Source organism: Anopheles darlingi, chromosome 3, assembly GCF_943734745.1.
Source record: "Anopheles darlingi chromosome 3, idAnoDarlMG_H_01, whole genome shotgun sequence".
NCBI lineage: Eukaryota > Metazoa > Arthropoda > Insecta > Diptera > Culicidae > Anopheles > Anopheles darlingi.
In genome coordinates this window covers 35,434,520-35,456,243 of record NC_064875.1, presented here as the reverse complement: position 1 = coordinate 35,456,243, position 21,724 = coordinate 35,434,520, and the positions used below count along the sequence as shown (strand labels likewise).

The window sequence follows — 21,724 nt, the reverse complement described above, 5'->3', positions numbered from 1 at the left end:
CGCGCGGTTACGGGGCGTTAAACTACCATCTAACCCAGTTCTTCACGGGACATGGTTATTTCCGGGAATATCTCCACCGTATAGGGCGAGCCTCCTCGCCACTGTGCCCTGCTTGCGAGGAGGTTGTGGAGTCTCCGGAGCACGTCTTGTTCCACTGCCCCAGGTACGACGAAGCCAGGGCCAAGCTACGGGGGATCTCAAGGGAGGAGGTCCGACCGGAGAACATCGTGGCGCTGATGTGTGGAAACCAGGAGGCGTTTGATGCGGTAAGTGGGTGCGTGGGTCATGTTATGACGCGAGTATGCTTGGAATGGCGGAATTTCCAAAGACACCATGCTGTCAACGACCACAACTTGGTACCACAAGGGTAGGAAGACGATTGTTCCTAGGACGACCATCAGGGACACTCGGCAACCCGCGCCGATCTTGAGGCCCTATGGGGAGAGGGGATAGGCCTAGGCCGAAGCCGCTCTTTAAAGTACCTTGGTACAAACGTCTTAATTTAATCATCATTCCAAAGAAGTCGATTTAGACGGTTGTTTCTTGGTGCAAGTGCCTAGGCACTGCTTCTCCTTTGTGTGTAATCTCGAAAGAGGAAAGCCGCGAAGGGGAGGTAACAGGAACCAAGCGAGTGGCTTAGTGGGTGGGAGTCCCACACTGTTCCTGGTGTCTTTGCCCAGATTCGTACATAATGTATTCCACTATGCTTGTAAAATTAAAAAAAACTATTTGCCAGTTTATATAATTTTTTAATTATCTAAAACTTTTTTTTGAGTCGAAAACGTAAAAAGTATCATTTGTCACATTCAGAGAGCAATCCAAATTCGAAAAATGAAAAACTCAACGGGGCTACCTGGATAAATTTATAATTTAACAAAAGAATATCGATTTGTATATTTCCGATGATCATGTTGAAATCTATGATGGGCTCTGAAAAAAGTACAATTTTGCCTTTCTAGATTGGATGCCATGAACGTAAAAACTACGTTCATACAAATGTTCCAAAAATACATCAAAATATTCTTGAAAAATCATAATTGAATATGGAATTTAGGTGATGCAAAAAATGCGGTGATAAAAATAAATTTGAACGGTTTCCTTGCAAAAAAACTTCAATAAATGAGCCTTTCTTGCCCAGAATTAATCTTGTTATCAGTGTATCTGGGCTAAGGCAATTTTTATGACATGAGTATTTGAAAAACTGTTTCTCTCATCTGCAATTCTCCTCAAAATCTCTGCCTTTCTCATGACATGCCCAGCCCACCGAAATTTCAACAAAAAATAATCTTTGCATTAGCTGTCGTTTGGCGAGTTGGGAAATTTTATTTAGTTGATCTCGTGGCCGATCCAACCAACCTCAAACACATATCAACATCGCATCAAGACGATCAAATTCTTTGTTTAACAATTCTTTACAGCATATTTCCAACCAAACTGGAAATCGATCGTAAAGAAAATTTCTTTCGATTTAACCATGCCTGGCCACAAAAGCAACTTCATTTCAACTTCATTTTGATAGTTATTGTCGTTAAACTGTTTTCGAGACCAAGCATCTTAAAACGCGCTACAGTGTGGTCACTAAAATTCCAACAAATCACGATTTCTCGAAGCAAAGGTATAAATTTCAAATGTTTCATTTGAATAAAGTATGTTTATACCATGTATATCATTTTTGAAAAAGAGTAATTCGTGTGAATAATATTTGCAATCTATTAACCTGCGATAATCGATCTAATCGATCTACGGGATTTTTTAAATGAAGTTTGTCTTCGGTTTCGACATACCTCAATTATATTACGGTAATTACATAAGGTTTATATGAAATATTTTTATTTGCATCAATTTACCGATGACGGTTTGATAGTCATTTGACACTACATTAGTAATTTCAACGGGGTACCTGGGTACCCCGATTAAACAACACGGAAAATTTAATGAACACGGTGTTAAATAAACGTCAATTTTTTGGAATGTTCTCGCTTATTTTCCGAATATTCATATTTTTAATAAATCTGCAATGCTTTTCAGTGATGTCTTTAAATAAATATAAACTCATGTTTTTAATTTGTCTTTAACAGCTTCCAATAATGTGGATAAAGAAAGCACATTTTCAGCCCACCGTATCTTCCTCGATGGGTACTGGGATCGGCTTTGCGCAGTGGAAACAACCTCTCACACATTTCTTCAAAGAACGAATCTTATAAATGACTTGTTCCTGTAAAGAAAAAAAAACATATTATTTGTTAATATTTTCGTATGATGAAACGACTTTATACAAACGAAATACCTGCATCAGATTGAAGCACATGGCAATGAGAGCCATTCCAAGTAGTAAATATACGGCACACAGTATAAAGCTTATTTCCATTTTCGTATCTCCCTTCGTTTGAAGCTGTTAAGAAGAACCGATTAACACAGAACGTAAAAAATAGATAGAACCAGATAGTCATCACTATGTCGTGTTTATATCTGGTCGATAGGTTGATCAAAACAGCAATGAACCAAAAACTCACTGAGGCACCTGGAACAATATCTCCGAAACCTATACTGCTTAGCGAAATAAAGCAAAAGTAGCTTCCATCAAGAATGTCCCAGTTTTCCCAGTCAGCGAAAAGACGAGCTCCGAAAAATATATACCTATATGTTGAAACCGATTAAATTTTACTTGCCACGATATTTACGTTTAGCGTAACAACGACACTTACCCTATCATTATCATAATACAAATGGTTATTGGAACGGTGACAGTATTTGTTTCGGCAGTTATTTCTTCCTCAATTTCATCGTCAACGTTAGAAGTCGATAATGTATATGTATCGAATCCATTTTCTCCTGTCTCGGACTGCATTGATTTGTGGATAAAAAATGAAAAAAAGTAAATTATTTTAGCTATTTAGCGGTCATTTACTAACTAACAGTAAATACACATAAATATATATAATATGTAATGCTTATTAACTTACCGAGTAGTCGCGTTCCTCTGTACGTGCTCTACGTTTAGCTCGCATAGCACGTCTCCTTGCTACTCCTGGGCACACACGACATAAACAAAATTTGGCATAAATCCATTTGAAAGACTTAGCCAAAATGTCTCCTTTTAAAAAAAAATATTTTGTCTTTTGAACAAACTTTAAATTTCGACGTAAAGTAGATGTGCATCAACTTACCTATGTTTGAAAGATAAAGCAGAAAGAGTGGCATACCGATAATGGTGTAGAAAATAGTAGCAATTTTACCCCATTCAGTCCTTGGAACAATGTTACCATATCCTTATGCACAAGAAATATTTGAGATTTTACTATTTAAAATGCTACTAGCAAGGTTTCCTATTTCAATGGATTGATTAAAATTTCACATAGAATAAATTCACTAAAATATGAAAATGTGTTTAGAAACCTTTAAAGATTCGTAATCCAAAGAATGGTAGGTTCTTTAAAGCATATTATAAAAAACTGTCGTGTTATTCTATGATAATATCAAAAGAAATGCCTCTTATAATAAGTTCATTAGCTTTGAGATTATCTTTCGCTTATATCAATGCTTTATCATTTGAAGCGTATAAAAGCAACAGCAAGTGTCAGAAATCTTCTAAAAAAATTAGACTGGACTACTTTGAAAATGGAGCGTTTTTAATTCCAGAAGGATCGGTCAAAGTGAGTATATGGCTCGCGCAGTTGTTTAAAACATTCAAGAATATTTGATTCTATTTTGGGGAAGATTTATTCAAAACTACGTTCATGACATTCAATCTAGAAAGCCAAGTTTGCAAAAATGTACTTTTTGCGGTGCCCATCGTAGCCACGTGCTGGGTTATCAGAAACACACAAATGAATATTCTTTTGTTAGATTATAAGTTTATCCAGGTAGCCCCGTCGAGTTTTTGTTAAATTTCCCATTTTTCGATTTTTGGCACATGTTTGAAGTTGAAAAAGTGATGCTTTTTTCGATATTGTCTCAAAAAACGACACTTTACATAATTCAAAAAATTATTTAAAAAAAGATATCAACAATTTTTATAAAATCTCGATAGAACCTGGAAAATAGTGTACAGATTATATGTTCGAATTTTTAAATCGATCGATGTAAGTTTTGGGAATCGCGATTCAAAGTAGCGAGATGCATTGAGCCTTGTATGAAACTCTGTTTTTCAAAAATCAATATTTTTGTCAGTTTTTCTTCGGTTGATCCCAAAATTTTACACATTAATCTTGAAAAGATAAGCAATCATAAAAATTTGTAAAAAGAAATGCGAAGAATTAAAATAAAATACCGAAGCCACCTTTTAAGGTACATTCTACATTATCATAAATACATATATAAATCCCTTTTTACCTCTTTTTTACCTTTATTGCCAAATAAAATTTTCAAATCTACGTCTGTGAGTTGCCAATACAGTAACGACCAATTTTTTCTAGTTCAATTGATTAAAAGAATCAAGCGAAAAAGCCGAGTGCCATTTACCCTAAGTCTGTTATATTACAGTAATCGAAGAGACAAGTAATATTCTTTGATCGTTCAATACTTTTACAATGATGCAATATCAAGCAGATGCATCTCAGCTTAACCTACGTTATGTAAAGTATTGTTTTTACTTACCTATGGTAGTGATCACTGTTAATGAATATAGAAATGCGCCAGAAAAACTCCATGGAGATTCACTTTCCAGCGTAATATCACTACCTTGCCACCCTCGTCGGGCCCAAAGCACAATCTTCTCCTGATAGGCGCGTATTTCGTTTCCCACTCTACAAAATGAGGTTAGGAAAATATAATATTACATTCTAAACAACCTGACCAATTTCCAATAACTTTCAGTAGATTTTGATTTACTTGCTATGCAATAAAGAAGGAGTACTAGATTATTTGGTTTCAAAACAAATCTTGATGGAAATATTGCCGATGAAAAATTATTTTCGGTTCTGACTTAGAATAATATTTAAGAAACATTAAAAGGAATTTATGGTAACCACTCACTTTTCTTCGAAATTGCTTTTGTTGAAAACATTCACTTCACAGCAAGATATTTGCCATAACTTCATTGCTGTTTCATTTCTCTTAGAAGGTATTTGAGCAAACCTTTCCAATGCTTCGTTCCCTTCTATCGCTATGAACATGAAAGCACCTGGAATTATTATTTATTAATTAATAAATATATTTAAATAAATAATATAACAATAAATAAATTAAAGATGGACCGAGTTTCATCACGAGCTTTCATGATTTGTTTATATCGCTTTATAGATATATGTCATATACTAGGGTGAATCAAATATAAACGAGACTTTTTTAACTAAATTATTTTTAATTTAAATTTTCAAAAATTTTTTTTTTAATTTTCAAAAAGTTTTTTTACCTTAATCTTCTATTTCCAAAATACATTTTCTCTACCGAATAGGCAGCTTTAGAATTTCTTTCACGTTAGTCGTGTTTGCAGCCAATGGCGCACATATCGAGAACGTTTTGTCCATTCTTGAACTCCGTTTTTGTGAAAACGGAATGCAATTAGGCCCAAAGTCTCTTTAATCTTAACAAAAAAAAGGAATGCAATTCGAACGTAAACATGTTTAAATGTTGAGTTCGGGAGTGCATGGGAGGAGATACAGAAGCAAACGCTTTATCCATGAAATCTATCTAATTGAAGTTTTCCGAAAGAATGGCACATAAAAAGATAATTAAATGTTAAAAACATAATGATTTTTCTGAAATACGGATGGATTTTGTTGAAAATCATTGGTGGTGCTATTTTTGTTTCGCACCCTTGGAATTTTCCTGGAATTATTAAAAAACGGTTCCACAGAATCTAGCAGCACAAATCGATAAACCATTTCTTGAGAAAATATTCTGACTTCTAGTTAAACTTAACATTAAAACAACTTTAATCGTTTCGATAAAATTTGCAGTGTATTCAGGTCAATTGGGGCTTTGCATACACGGTTTAGAGCAGTTTAGTTAAAATAATTAGTTTGAATTTTTTGAAAGAAAAGCATAGATACGAGAATTTTTTATTAATCAACAAAATAATAGTCATTAATTGACTTACCTGCGATCATATATAACACCACGAGAAAAATAATTCCGACATTACTAAACATGAATGCGGTGAAATTGCGGCAATGATCTTTTGCTCTTTCCGCAAATGGTGGCTTCTGCCGACGTCGTATTGATCGTTTTCGTTCCATTACTACTAAATCCAAGGTTTAGTAATATTGTATGAAAATACAGTCTTGCTTTGCATCAATCACTTGTTTGTGAGCTGATATGCTAATTTGCTAAAATAAAATAAAATATGGCCGCTTTTACTGTTGCGATTCCTTTAATATTAGATACCTTTTACGAATCATTTCAAAATAAATCTATCTGCCTTGTCCAACGGAATATATCTAAATTATCTGAACAAGAATGCACAAGACAGCAGCAATCTTAGGTTCAGATTAATTTCAAGTTGAGCAGAATGGTTTGAATTTACAATTTATTTGTTTTAAAATTATCAAAAATGCATTGCAATACAAACAAAAACCTACTTGATTACACATTTTATTTATGCTACATTATAATCAGTAGTTATGGGTCATACGTTATACGTATGCATATTTTGAAAATTATAAGTTATCAAAATCAACACTCAACGAACATTATTTTTTGATTTCGATTATATTTATAGACCTTACGGGCGCGACAACTGATAAAATATCTGATTCTTGTTAAAAAAAAACAGCAATATACATCACTCTCTTTTTAAAAACTATTCCTGTTGCTTTAACAACACTAGTTTCACTATTTTAACACTCTTATCTAATGATCTATGTGAACCAAGACTTTTGAAACACACGTGACTATATTGTTACAAAAATCTGCCGGAAAAGTTTTTTCATCACTAATACATTTTCTCAACAGAAGTGTCAAACGGGGTAGCACTTTGCAACATAACTTTCAATTATTATTATGATACTAGGGGTAATATATTTGCTTTCTTTAAAGACTAATACCATTCTTGTTCGGTTCTTTCGTATTTGAGGCACAGTGATTTAATCTATATATTTTCTACATGGCATTCGAAACGCGGAAAATTACGTTCGAACTGCTTGTGAAAACATAGCCTAGCACACCCGATGGACCCAGGCTGAATGTTGAACCACTACTAACGTTTTCCTTGGATTCGCCCTGTAGACTCACGATACAGGAAAATTCTCTGTTGATCGTATTCTTGTATTGGTTAGCTTCGCCTTCTCTGAAGGTCTACATGAAAGATCAGTGAGAAATGCCAAGTTTTTCTCTCAGAAAGATCATCTTATAAGCTAACATTTACCGAAGGAATCAAAAGACGGCAGTAAATTTTAGGAATGGTTATCCATTTCCAAGACACTCAAACTTTTCATTGATTGAGTAAAGTCATCTTTCCGGCTGAACTATTGGGGCAAAGATTTTATGAAAGTAGACATATTCACTATCAGTTGCTTCATAGCGTTTTAGCTGAAAACGTTCGCATGTCAAACTAGATCTTTCACATTCCTCCCATGAGAACATGAGATAGCGTCCAAAAATAAATAATACGAGCCAAGGTGCCGTCTTGGTTTTACTAGTAGTTATGCTTCGAATGATTTCTCGTTGACTCAAAAGTGTCGTCAAATGAAACTTTCCAACGTTTATTTAATCAATACTATCAGTTTTCGGCACGTTGAAATACGTTGTTCATAATTCGTAACGCTTTCTTAGCTCTGTGCCAAGGTTATACGTTCGAAAAGATACTGAATACTCAATAACTGCAATACGTATTTTTTGCTATACGGTTTACAATCTTAAACATAATTGATCGTACTCATATGACGATAGCGATACCGAATGAAGCACCATTCATAATCCGAGTTGTGTAGTCAATAATTTTGTAGCTATCATCGTTTGATTGACACCGATACTAGTCAATCTAAAATAAAATATTTTTGCTATTCGATGTGAGCTGAGCTGTTAGTTGATTCGTAAGTTTTATTCAATAATACAGCGAAAGAGTGTGACCTATTTTGCACATATTTGCAAGAATCGATGTATCTTACTTAATAGTGTAATAAACAATTGAAGATTATTATAGTGATACATACAGATATTTTTATATAGAATAAATATTTTAGAAATGTTCGCAGTTTAGAAAAAAATATTTAGAGACAACACAAACAGAAATTTGTAGGTATTATTCTCTTGATGGGCCAACTGTGCAATTTTGGAGTTAATTTTATGATGCTACGGGAACATTTTTAAATAGATGCAGCGATGTTAGGAGTATGACATTATCACTAAAATTCTTTTATTTGAGAATGGCTAAGAAATTATTAGATAAAAAGAACAATGTAATAATGCCTCTAAATATCAGTAGTTTTACATCTTCAACATCATGGTCAACATCATCGAAAGAGAATATCGTATGCAATACGTCCTCTGGTTACCTTCGTGGTGTTTATAAATAAACACCATACACAAAATACACATTCAGTAATGATTACTTCTAACCTATTCAATAACAACCCTGTTTTCACCAGTAATGATAATTTTTAGTGATATATTTTATTTCATAAAAAAATCCTGGGTCAGGTTTTAGAAACATTTAATATTACAACCCTTTTAGATGTATCTTTTAATTGTATCTCATCATGATTCATGTCATTAATATTAATGTCTTATTAATTGGTTTGTTTTCTTTGTTTAGTTCCTATGTATACTTTCCGCACAGTTGGATGAAAATCACTCTTAAACTTCTATCACTATCACTCTTAAACTTAATTTAATGTAGTTATAAAGAAGAACGTCAAAAGAACTTTCAGTTTCCTGTTCTGATTAAAAACGAAAAACATTAAACAAAAATGACAGTACCCACAAACAGAGATGAAATGAAAGTGAGACAAAAGATTTCATTTGAATATCGTGTTTCTAATCATCCATTTCTTCTTCCTTGAGAATGCCGAGTCGTCGAGCAACGCTTTTCACATTTGAAATAACTTCTTCTTGCACTAGATTGAAACTCATGGCTAGAAGAGCTATTCCAAACAACAAATACAGTGAGCAGAGTGCTATTGAAATTTCAGAATCATTTTTGACTCCTTGAGCAGGCACGAAATCCCCAAAACCTAGAGGGTAAAGAGAATGTATTTATTAAAAAAGTTAGTAAAAACACATTTAAAAGCGATAGAAATGTAGTGCTGAACGATTGGGACGAAATTTCTCATTATGATACCATGTTAAACTGTCCTATGAAATGCGGATGACAATAGTCAAAATATAATGCGTATCTTGAATTATGCACATTATTTTTAAATGCAGAAATTTTGGTAATTTTTGGATGGATTGGATTTTTGAATTTTTGCAAAAAAATGATCGTTGTGGTATTTCTGAGAACTAATTGGTTGTATTTTAGTAGATTATTGCAATAGCGTTGCATATCAATTGGATTTATTTGAAAGAAATTAAATGTATTAGCTGATTTATTTCAATATAATAAATCAATCATTATACGTTTGACTGTTTTCTATGAGCTTGCAGTTGCAAGATGTTGGTTTTAAGATAAAAACTTACCAATAGTAGTGAGCGTTATAAAGCAAAAATACGCTGAATCTAAGAAACTCCATTCCTCCCATTCAGAAAACATAAATGCTCCAGCGATGATATAGCTCACGACCAGGAAAACGCACAACCAAATTGGTACAGGTCGCACGATTGAAGAAGGTGGCAACTCACCACTATGCATATCCCATTCATCATCATAGAGCGAATTATCGTCCATTACATTCTGCAAATGGCGTGCTTGACGGTGAACCGCAAATCCCATTGGTGACATAATGCGTGGCGAAGGAGCTGGGACTGTACCATGCCAAAGAGAGTAATGTGAATGTAGTAGTATAGTTTGAAACGTATTAATTTTTATATCATAACGTTCATCGTTTCAAATTTATTGCAAATGAAATTATTCATATATATAAATTCTAATTATTTTGAAATATATAAATACATCGTAGATTTTTTCGATTCAATCGAATTGAAGGTTTGTTAAATGAAAAATATAATACAATGCAAAATATCAACAGTAAAGGAAACAGAAAATTCATATTTAATTGAACTATATATTAGTTCAATCGATTTAGTATGTAATGAATTTTTTTCTAGTTTTTTTTAAATTAAGAGCATTATTCGTAACAAATTTTCTATTCGGTTGGCATGGCGAGAGTTGATAGTTTGAGCTTAAGGTGGTTCCTTGGACTAAACCAACAGGTCGATCTTTATCGGCTGTGTATACAAATAATATCTTTTTTCCTATTAATTCTTATGAGTCTTCCTTGTATTCTATTTATAAAAGGTAGGTACAAGTTTAATTTATATGTCAACACGACGTACAAACAAACTGCATTGCCAATTACTCATTTTATATAAAATGAAATTATTCTTCATTAGTTAGTAACGATATTTAATTCTTTAACGGAGCTCATATCTTGAAGAAAACATGTAACTTTCCATAATACGCATCGTCAAAGTACTAACTGACCATGGACTACACAATTTTTGTAGTTGATTTATAAAATTACTAACATTATTAATGCTGCAAAACATGTGCGTGATAAACACTTTTAACACATAAACAAACGAAACGTACAGATTAACACAAAGTACAGAAGCGCAATTTATGCAGAAGCGCAATTAAGCGATCACTTTAGTGTTCGTTCGAAAGAGGACAATCGTGAAAAGTTGATAACGGAAACAATGCAATTGATTTGGTTCGTATATCTCTACATAGATATGTATGCGTTATGTCACGTTCCGAACAATAATTTAAAATAGGCTATCGTTTGTATTTGGATTTAGAATCTGTGAATACAACTACCGATCAGGTTCATGTAGATCTGTATCCGTTAGAGTTTCTTACATCCTTGGATCCTTCAGTACTGTAAAAATGTGGAACCACCAAAGTTGTGCAGTAGTATTTCCTTTAATTCCTTTGGTTACATATTGCATGTCAAAGGCCTTTTTTTAACCACTTACTAAGGAGTGTCTGTCTTTTTTTTTTGTTTTGTTTGATGCTTCATAAGACTTAAGAATGTCTTTCAACTTAATTTAAATGTTCTCATTTACATTACATTATCATTGAATATTTATCATTGTTTTGAAGATTCCTGATTATTATGCCCCTTTTAATGACATAACTTGTAATAACTTACCAGGACGAGGCTCGCGACGCCTCGGCAATGATTTGCGTACTGTTTGCATTTCGGCCAATTCATTATCTTCTGTATAGTATGGCAGACGATCAGGTAGCAAGCGATCTCCATATCGTGTTTGCCGTGGCATTGACTGGCTACGAGGGTTCGATCTGGTTTGTTTCACCGGCTCATCATGGTTCTCTATGGCATACTTGTTGCATAGAATTGGCGTTTTGCACGGCGAATCTTCGTCCATTTGGGAGTCATGTTGAAACATACGCCTATCCATGGATTGAGCTCTATTTTCACCTGGTGGAAACCAAGGGAAAAACAATATTATTTTATTTATACTTTAAATTTTACTACAGCAACTTATTGTTTCGGTAATATTTACTACAATATGAATAGCTATGCATAGCTGAACAAATAAATATATATAAATTATCGGAAATGTTCATAATAGTAACATTTTCATCGATAATTAAAGAACTTTGATCGGTTCAATGCTGAAGAGAGTGAGAAAATATAAATACGGCCCGTCCGTAATATATCAAGCAAAAAAAAGTGAGAAAAAGAACAATTAAGGATACATTATTAAATATTATTTTAAAATTTTAATCATTTGTAATAAACGCATCACTGCAATGGGCTTAAAATACGCAAAACTTATTTTAAATAAATTTAATGATTTTATAGACAATTTTATTTTCTTTGCAAATTGAGGAAGTAGCAAAAATGGTCACATATTGAATTAGTCACACTTGAGAAACGATACAAACTAATATGTTTGAATGATCTTGGATATATTTTATTGTGATTAGAATTAGGGATTCCCTTTAGGTCATTCATAAAATTCAAACCAGATTTTTATTCTCTCATATAACTTGAATGTGATAATACACTTTCAATATCACAGTTAAGTTCTAATTTCTTCACCATGGTGTTGTTTTTGACAAAACTTAGCTATTGTATCGATTATCTTCCTAACACGGTTCGAAAAGTGCCAATTTTTTAAATTTAAAATATTGCCTGGTTGCCTTTCTATAAGTCACTAGCAGCCCCGACAGACTGTCTTTGATCGGTCGTGGGTTTATCGTAAAAAGGATCTTTAAAATTTCAGTAGATATATTTTTATCTATTCCATCATTTGGTCGTATTCGATTTATCAATGGCCAAATCAATAGCTAGGTCAGTTAGTGATGTTGGAAATAGAGATGCGACGTGTTTGTAAATATGATCTGTAAAGTTAACATGATGTTTGAGGTTTAAGGCTTTGCCTTTCGGGCTAAATGATATCATTTGGAACCACGAACTATATTTTCCCATGTTTTTTTTATAAAATACTTTGACTTTAGTGTTCGGTTTGCACATAGCTCGTTAAGTTCAAATGGTGGTATGGGTTTTGTATTTAACGACATTACAATACGACACATTTGAACCATTTGGTATTGTTTTCTATTACTATTCGGTTACTGCTGCTTATATGTTTGTGCCTGCAATTCCGATCGTTTACCATTCATAACCCGATACGTTGAAAATCGTCAATGATAAGAGGCACGCAAAACAATAATCAAAAATTAATATAATTCTTGATCAATTCAAATACTTTACAACTGAATGAGTTTTTATTATTGTTTTATGTACAGGGTGGCAACGTGAAAGTGACGCACTTATTCCAGGGCCCCCTGTACTAATCGGACAGCTATAATTCAGATCTTGGTTTACAGTTTGAAAAAGCAGTATATTTACTACTGGGTTTGAGTGTTGTTCACCCAAAAATTATAATGGATTCTTGTAGCGAACAAATCAGAATGTTGTATCTTCAAAACCTCATCAACATTCAAATAAGACGAATGCTGTCACATCAGAATTTGAGCAGATTATGCGCGTACAGAACCATCAAACGATTCAAATATAGTGATATGGTTGTCCCCAAATAGAAACCGGTGAAAACGGACTGTACGAACTCTAACGACAATTAATGCGGTGATGGAAGGCATACGACGAAATCCGGAACAATCGGAGAGAAAAATGGCGCATGGCATGAAAATGAGTCACACCTGCATGCAAAATATTTTAAAAAATTCCTTAGAAATAGTCCTTTCAAGAAGCAGAGGATTCATGGGTTGTCTTTCAAAAACGTCGCCGATAAGTTTGCTAGATCTCGGATGCTGCTGAAGACGCACGCTGCTCACAACATATTTTTTCAGACGGCAACAAAAGACTTTGGAGGCTACTTTGAACAAGCAAAATGATTGCGTGCTTAGTGTATCTTTTCGCGGTATTCCAACCGATAAAAATGGTGCGGAGCGATATCAAAATGTCTCATATGTGATGGTATGGAGTGTCATATTTAAAGAAAGAAAATTCCCACTGTTATTTATTGATAAAGTCGTATAAATCCACAAAAAATATTATTTGGAGTTCGTTCTCAAGCCTCATTTGATTCCTTGTGCGTAGAAAATATAAGAAAAAATAGATTTTTTTTTCCAACAGGCTTCAACACCTGCGTATAAGGCTCTGACTGTTCAGACATGGTGAGCGCAAAATTTGCCATGCTTTGAAAGCTCATCGGAATGGCACGTATCGCCTTCGGATTTAAACCCACTCGACATCTAAGTATGGGGATACTTGCTAGGGAAGCTGGTTGACGCAAAGAATATGACTTTAATACGTTAAAAAAACGTTTTGTAAAAATTTGAGACAAAATGCCGAAGGAAGACGTCCGTGCGGCTGGCAAAAGTTTTGGAAAGCGATTAGGGGCTGTAATAAAAAACAAATGCAATGAATCAATCAAATTGAAACTATAGCGATAGGACATTGTGTTAAAAATGCGATATATGTGAAAAATCACATAGTTTCCATTTTACGACAAAATTTAAGTGTAGCACTTGCACGTTGCCACCCTGTAAATTGACTTGTGAAACTTAAAGCAACTTCTTAAACATTAAACAGAAATTGTTAAGAAAATTGAAAGCAACAATAAACATACGAATAAAAAGTGGTAACGGTCCCATTGTTATCATTCTCCCCCCCCCCCCCGCACTTCCTCTCTCTCTCTTTCTCTCTCTCTCTCTCTCTCTCTCTCTCACTCTCTCTCTCTCTCTCTCTCTCTCTCTTTCTTTCTCTTTCTTTCTCTCACTTTCTCTCTCTCACTTTCTCTCTCTCTCTCTCTCTCTCTCTCTCTCTATCTCTTCTTTCTTTTTCTTAACGTCTATTGGTCGCATTTTTTAAATTATTGTTCAAGAATTAAACGCAACTATCTAATTTTCCCACCCATTACTCTGCTCTGCAAGATGAAGCAAGTGAAAAAAGAAAGTAAAAGAGCATCAAATGAATCCAATCGATTTAGAGACCATCAAAACCTAGGAAACGATACCCATATTGGCATAGGATGAATTTAAAAGATTGGGGTTGTATCGAGGCACCCCCTTCCCTTCATCCGATATGAACCAAATTTTGTTCTATGGTTTTGTCAGATGACCATCAACAATTGTGCATGTTTTGATGGTATTCGGTTCATAACTTGCGGAGTAATTAATGTTTTTAACAATCAAATGTTAGGGAAGAGAAGGAAAGGAAGGGAGCGGGGGTTTCTAATCAAGCCTATAGCACTCACCGGCCCCTAAAACCCTCCCATATCAAATTTAGAGTCAATCGGTCCAGTAGTTTCGGAGTCTATAAGGGACATCCGGACAGGCATGAATTCATTTTTATATATAAGTCATCATATCATATCATATGGATTCGAATCTAAAGAAATAACGGACCGTTAAGATGGGCTGAATAAACATCAGCTTGCGCCATTTCAGCTCCACTGCCTCTATCGCTTCGATTCTCTGAATCCTTAGATTTTGTTATGAATACTGGACACGGAAATATTAATTCCTTTATTTTTATTTGCTGACTCTATGATGCTTGATTTAATTCTATTTTAATTGAGTTGCAAATAGGTAATGCGCACAAAGACTGAATCAATTTTCGATAGGAATCGATGGAGCGATTTGGACTAAACTTATTTTTTCAATTATTGAATTTACTTAATCAATTATAACAGTTATTATTAGATTAATAATAACAGTTATAATCTTTGAACAATGCTTGAATGCTGATGTTATATTAAAAAAACATTTTTATTTTAATTCATTTTTAATTAGATGGTTATTCACATAATTGAGTCATATAATTAACTAAAAACTTACCTGCTCTTTTCCTATATTCCTTTTCCTTTTCAATTAGTCGAGATTTCTGAAGCGACCTTTGGGAGTGGTCTGTCCCGGCAGATTCGGCACGAGATTGTGTAGGAGGTCGTTTCAGTGACTGCGATTCTAGTAAATAGTCGTCGTCGATAAAGGCGTCGGCGTTTGAAGGTCCACGCATTTTCTGACGCTGACCACCTGCTCCGCTCGAGTTTGGCATGTCATACTTCAAAGATTGATTGGCTTGGTGATTTACCCTTCGATCGTTTTCCGTATAGTATGGATCATCCATTGCCGCATTGTATCTAAAGCAATAAAATAGTTCGACATGGTTGATAAAAAAGCAAGTAGTAGCTCTGCATCGTTATTCTTATATTAGGTTTTATAAAAAAAACCCTTTTAGCTATGGAGAATTAAAGGTTGAAAATGTAATTTCAACAAATTGATAATTTATGTTTAAACAAAAAAAATCATATGTTCGTACCTACAATCTGTATCAGAATAGGAATGCGATAAACCCGGTTCGTAGTAAGGGTCGAATCCAGAATCTGCGGACCTTTGTGAGTTACGAACAGATCTTCTTAATGACCCTGGTCCTTGTCCGGTTCGCATGGAACTACGACTGAAAGAATATATAGCAAATAAAGTTGGACAGAATGCTACCAGAACCAATACACTGGCTGTAAGTATGATGGTTAGCTCTTACCTTTGTCTAACAGTACCTCGACTATTTCGACTGCGTCTAGAACTAGGTCTCTTTGGTTCACGTGTACAAACATAACAGCAAACGCGCCAATACAGGAACCTAATAATAAAAAATATGAAATTCAACAACTTATCTATCTTAAAACAGAAAAATTGCTTCTATAACCCGATACATCAAAAAGATATTATCTACCCAAACCCATAAATTTATGCTAAAAACGAATAAAACCTAAATGAACTGGCCATGATGTCACCAATATTGGATAAACACAACAGCATAAGTGGAATCCCGAGAATCGCGTAGAATATGGTTGATATCTTTCCCATGTACGTTTTGGGAGCAATGTGACCGTAACCTGCAATAAAAGATAAAATAATTGAGAATTCAAATAATATAATCAATAAAAAATTTACATATAATATCCTATAGATGATGGAATGACAAGAATGACAAGAAGAGACAGTTTAAACTTATTACATTTCGAAATTTGAATAAAACAGTCTATAGGCAATATTAACCATAAACACTTAGGTAATATTTAACAATTATACATTAAAATGCATAAGAAATATAATTTTATAAGAGTCATATTTGTTTAGAAAAGAAATTTAAATAGAAATTCACCTTTACGAACACTTTTGTAGCTTTTGCTTAAAAAGTACAAGTCAGTGAATTTTAATAAAAGCACAATTTTCCATGAAGTATCTAAAGACAGAAAATCTGTTATGCATTGTAGGAATTGTAGGAAGAAGTTTTGATTTTTTTTTTAACGTTTGACCTGCCCATTCCCATTTCAGAGACAACATGGTCAATTTTATGGTGAAACGACTTTAGAAACAGACCATGCACCAGTCTGTGAATGGAAAAGAAGGATGCCGTAATTTCAGTAGTGCGCGTGGGATTTTTTAGCAAGTGGCGCGACCTTCACCTACATAGTGGGTGCTATATGTTTGTAACAATATTGAAAATTTACGGGATATTCACTATAGCACTTCATCAATTGGCGGCCATGATTAGAAATGTATATGCGCTCTACCAAAACATCAAATCCCGTTTAAATCAAACAGTCAACTTAAAAACAAAATTTAATTATCTAATACTAGTACAATTAAACATGTGCGGCTCGTTCGTGCTTGTTTATGTGATAAAGATTAAAAGCGATTAGTGAAATATAGCATTGAAGCTTAAATTTATGACTATAATATTCATAATGCATGGAAATGTTTGGAGAGTAGAAAGATATGTGTCTCTGTTGTTTTAAATGTAAAAGATGGATTTAGTCACAGTCATTGAGTAGTGTACCGTGCTGCTTACATTGTTCCAATGCGTTATGCAATATTCTTCAAATTCTCTTTGTCTGTGGGAAGACTAGCAGATCATAATAAGGCATGGCCATCAAATGACCAAACCTTGCTTTTTCCGAAACGGCCATTGTTGATTGTACACTAGAAGGTTTTATACCATTCCTCTCATTCTCTTTGATACTTTCCGAATTTTTGTCTCTTTTCATAATTGAAAACTATGGGGTGAAATGAGATGGTGTCACACAATGGAGAAACTGGGATGATGAGGCCTAAAATACACAATCGCTTTTAACCTTGTCCACCGGATCATCTTGTACACCAGAAACCTCTTTCATGATTCGCCACGATATGGGTACGTGCAGAGACAAGCGAACGGCTGTGGGAATCTTATGGTCTTAGTGTTAGTGATTAGTGCCAAGATGCTATAAGAAGTCAATTCTGGACAGTAAGATTTCTTAGTAGTGTGTCGACAAGCGTTGTTCACGGTAGTGTCCAAAGGGTTACATTCGTTGCATGATGTTTATAAAAGGTTGATTTTTCGTTCCAAATTTCAATTTAAATTGATACAGTGTTTTAAACGTTTAAAAATGTGATATTGGTATTTTATTCATAAAAAGTGACAAGGTTTAAAACATGGAAAAAATCTATGCGATAAATCCAAAGGATTTGCGTATTACGATAAAAAATCTATTAATTTGTGTAATTTTTTATTGAAATTGAGAGCCTTTTTCATCCTTCGTAACTGTTGTGTCCATTTTGGTTCAATTTTTAGCAGATGTTGTTCTATTATCGGCGTTTACGATTCTCTCTGGTTTGATAAGTGCACAGGAACGGTGGTCTTGGCCAAATGGCGAAGTAAATGGGGCTAGTGCTATAAAAAGTGATAGCAACACTAACCGTTTTCAAGTAAGGAGTGATGTATTGGCTTTTCAGGGTAGTTCATTAAGCACATCGGAAAGAAAACGAAACACACCTGGTCTTCGGTAAGCACATGAACAAGAGTTTGAAAGTCCGCTGCTATTTAGCATATGTCGTATAACTCTGTTCGCAGTCAAGGACGTTACGAAGTAAAAGAGGGTGTGACGAGGCGCCCAAATGCTAAACCCGAAAATGACGAATTTTCCGGCGAGTTTGGAGAAGGCAACCAGCAAAATGATTTTGGGTAGATTTCCATGATATTTTATATATGCTGACAATATTAATAGTGTTTTTTTTTTAGATTCAATCAAAAGTTTGGAGGCGGAGGTCCTATTAACGGGCAATATGTGCCAAACCATTTCAACTCAATCCATGGCATTGGAGGAATCCCTGTGCCATTTAACGGTGGTCCTGGAATAGGGTCTGGACATTATCCTACACAGCACTTCAATGCCGGAGGTGTAGGATTAGGCTATGGTAATGGTGGTAATGGTATCCTAGTGGGGCCAGGTGGTCCAACTGGAATTATAGGCCGGCCATACAATCGCTTCCTATACGGCGGAGGATATTTTCCCGGAAGTGTAGGACTACCAGGAGGATTTGGATATCCACCTTACGGTAGTCCTGTAGGGGCACCTTTTCCCCCAGGTTTCTATCAGCAACCATTCGATGGACCAAGACCCAGTTTTTACGGACCAAATCAGTTTGGGCACCAGTTTGATCAAACCAGGGAAGCAAAAAAGAGAGTTGAGAAAAAATCTGTCTAAGGTCGACGTACGTTCTATACCCACATTATAGTCTGAACTTTTTAATGTTGATTTGTACTAGTATGGCTTATTACTTACCGATTGTTGTAATGACAATAATGGAATAAAAAAGAGCACCAAAAAATGTCCACTGAATTTGATTTACGTCTTCGTTGCCATCCCAACCGTCTTTTTTCATGGCCGTCAGTATTTCTTTTTCGAATGACTGAAGATTGATAACTTATTGTAATGATTGTGTACGAGCAGGAAAACATATATTATTGCTAAAACAAACCTGTAAATGAGATAAGGCAGTTGATGTCCAATTTTGTTGATGTAACACTGGCCGATCGTTTGTCATTTTCCATATAGAGTCCGTTAGATTTTCCCGAATCGAACTTATACCTTTTTTTACCTTCAAATTGGAAAAGTTTAATACGTATGGCATCAGTTTAAACCATCAAATTGAAAGAATTTTTGCAATAATATGTTTATTTATGAATAGGGTAAATAGTCTGATAGCGATCAAATTTTAAAAACATAACACAATTTTGCGGCAATATTTGAAATAACGATGAAGAAAACCAGGAACAGTATTTAGAGCCATGAGGAATTATGCATTTTCTCATGTGATATAAATTTATACTATCTGCTCACAAAATCTATGATCTTTAGTTTATCATTATGCTATATATTATATTATATATGCTATGGACTATGGAATGAATGAGCTGGAATGTAACATGCGGCATCTAATAAGGAAGACTCAAATTATTACTTACGTTGCGTTCATTTTCGGCTTCTAAATGCTCAAAGGTAAATGCACCAAGAAAACAGTACGCTACCACTGTAGCTACCAAAGTCACGTGCGAGAAAATGCAAGTAAACACTTTCCACATGCAACACACAAATGTCATACACTTGCTGCGCTGCTTTTTCTCTGGTTCTCCGTATGAAAGGGATAGCTGGGGTTGTATCTGTGGTGCTGGTCCAGATCTTCGTGTCGACATTTTTGATTCAATATCGTGTTGATCGATAATCTGTTCTAGAAATAAATAAATTTTAGAATCAATTATCAAATTGGTGCTAAAATTAAAACCCTATAACATAACATGTCGGATTTGGTTCGATATACGTGCTCGATCGATCAAGTAATATCAATGTTTTGTTTTGTTAGACGAAGGGTTTTTATTAAAATATATCTGTCTTAACTAAATTAAATACTTAAGCTGACCTTTAAGAAACAAACAGCGAGCCGGCCTTCATATGTACTAAAACCAAATTCACCAACAATTCTTGAAACGTGTATCTTCCTCTCCTAGAAAGTGTGTGTATCGTGTGTTGAACTGAAATTTGAGTACGTATGAAATGTCGTGTTTTATTCTCAATTTTAATACAAGTAACTAGCTGGCGCGTTACATTTTGTTGGGCTGTGGCCACTCATTCTTTTCTTTTGTTCAACTACAATTTACAACATTCGCAGTGTTTAATTTATATTACAGCATTACCTTATCCGTGGCCACAAAACAAAACTATTTGAACGAAACAACACGATCGCAATTCAGAACTACTTGGTAGGAATCACTCAGAAACCTATATGCTTGCTCTGCTCCGTACCAATAGTAAAAATCTATTTTAGTCACACGAGTGATCGGTGAAACGGGGTTACACACAAACTTGTTTGAAATGGGTTCTCTATCGATTTATACTCAAATAATTTTATACAAAAATTATTAAACGTACACCAATTAATGGAAAAAATGGTTGTCGTTACCTCGCTAAATACCAAACGTTCTAATCGCGCACCAAAAACTGGGAGATTTGATTTTCTTTGAGACAAGGAATGCCCTAGTTCACAGATACACATATGACAAACAATATGATGAGGTCACACATACGAAGACACTCATGTTCAAAATTCCTGAATTATTTAATTCGGCTTGTGCTAATAATTTTACTTTAATTTTATTGTCTTAAAAATAATAATTTGCTGTACATTTGTTTCAGATCATAGACAGATCAGATTAAAGCATCATAGACAAATTTTTAGTTTTAGTGAACCACTGCTTAACATGATGCGTGCTTTAACCAACGCCGCCATGTGTTTCACTCTAATCGTCCTGCGTTACTTCTAGCTCCTAGGTTTAAAATATTAAACAAATACAGAAACACAAAACAGACTTACTTTCTGCAGTTGCAGCACGCATTTAATTTCATTTGCCCTTATCGGTTCAACATTGAGAAGGTTAGAAAATGAGATTTTTTTCGTAGCATTTGAGAAAACTTGCTACATGCTCACTCAGATACGCCGCGAGATTCGGTTTTCTGTCGCTAGAACTTGTGCTTCAATAGGTAGTTGCCTACGAAACCTGCATTTTTGCCAATTTATTTCGCATTTCTTGTTTGTTTATGTGTGTATATATGTAAACCTTTTTACGTTTTGTTTATTAATTAACGGGCGACTGTATATGAAAGAAATTGGAAGTTATTATATCGATTAGCGCACTGCATTTATGAATCCGTTCATTTCATGGTGACAATAAAATAGTTACATCTGATTTCTTACTGCGTTTTTTATATCGTTTGTATTAAAACAATTAAATACGAGCAAGACAATGAAAACATCTGAAAATCAAGGATATGTTAAGGAAGCATTCGGGAGAACTTAATTACTATC

General features: G+C 34.5%; 2 protein-coding genes across 3 annotated transcripts; one reads left to right on the top strand and one right to left on the bottom strand.

Moving 5' to 3' along the window:
• Positions 1 to 1,818: 1,818 nt before the first annotated feature.
• LOC125955484 (uncharacterized) lies at positions 1,819 to 20,993 on the bottom strand. The gene is made up of 20 exons (XM_049686614.1): positions 20,822 to 20,993; positions 19,830 to 20,087; positions 19,343 to 19,462; positions 19,147 to 19,273; positions 16,308 to 16,434; positions 16,080 to 16,178; positions 15,858 to 15,995; positions 15,377 to 15,678; positions 11,193 to 11,483; positions 9,559 to 9,843; positions 8,919 to 9,113; positions 6,041 to 6,190; positions 4,975 to 5,122; positions 4,597 to 4,745; positions 3,168 to 3,269; positions 2,964 to 3,094; positions 2,706 to 2,842; positions 2,514 to 2,637; positions 2,288 to 2,392; positions 1,819 to 2,215 (listed from the first exon to the last, which is right to left on the bottom strand). The coding sequence occupies exons 1-20, from the start codon at positions 20,912 to 20,914 to the stop codon at positions 2,111 to 2,113; spliced, it is 3,186 nt and encodes a 1,061-aa protein (XP_049542571.1). The 5' UTR covers positions 20,915 to 20,993; the 3' UTR covers positions 1,819 to 2,110.
• Positions 17,590 to 19,249, top strand: LOC125956351 (protein tfg-1-like). Of its 2 annotated transcripts, none has more exons than XM_049688115.1 (4): positions 17,590 to 17,912; positions 18,159 to 18,366; positions 18,435 to 18,545; positions 18,603 to 19,249. In XM_049688115.1, exons 1-4 carry the CDS (start codon positions 17,897 to 17,899, stop codon positions 19,066 to 19,068), a joined length of 801 nt encoding a protein of 266 aa, XP_049544072.1. In that variant the 5' UTR covers positions 17,590 to 17,896; the 3' UTR covers positions 19,069 to 19,249. The 2 variants fall into 2 exon arrangements, with proteins under 2 accessions (XP_049544072.1, XP_049544071.1); XM_049688114.1 differs by having other exon boundaries at positions 18,156 to 18,366.
• Positions 20,994 to 21,724: the final 731 nt, after the last annotated feature.

Coding starts and splice junctions, on each gene's coding strand:
- LOC125956351 (XM_049688114.1), top strand. Junction 18,367..18,434: donor CGAAACACACCTGGTCTTCG/GTAAGCACATGA, acceptor CTCTGTTCGCAG/TCAAGGACGTTACGAAGTAA. Junction 18,546..18,602: donor AACCAGCAAAATGATTTTGG/GTAGATTTCCAT, acceptor TTTTTTTTTTAG/ATTCAATCAAAAGTTTGGAG.
- LOC125955484 (XM_049686614.1), bottom strand. CDS start 20,914: ATGTGTATCTGTGAACTAGGGCATTCCTTGTCTCAAAGAAAATCAAAT. Junction 19,463..19,829: donor AAGCCGAAAATGAACGCAAC/GTAAGTAATAAT, acceptor TCCAATTTGAAG/GTAAAAAAAGGTATAAGTTC. Junction 6,191..8,918: donor GGAAGAAGAAATGGATGATT/AGAAACACGATA, acceptor ACTAAACCTTGG/ATTTAGTAGTAATGGAACGA.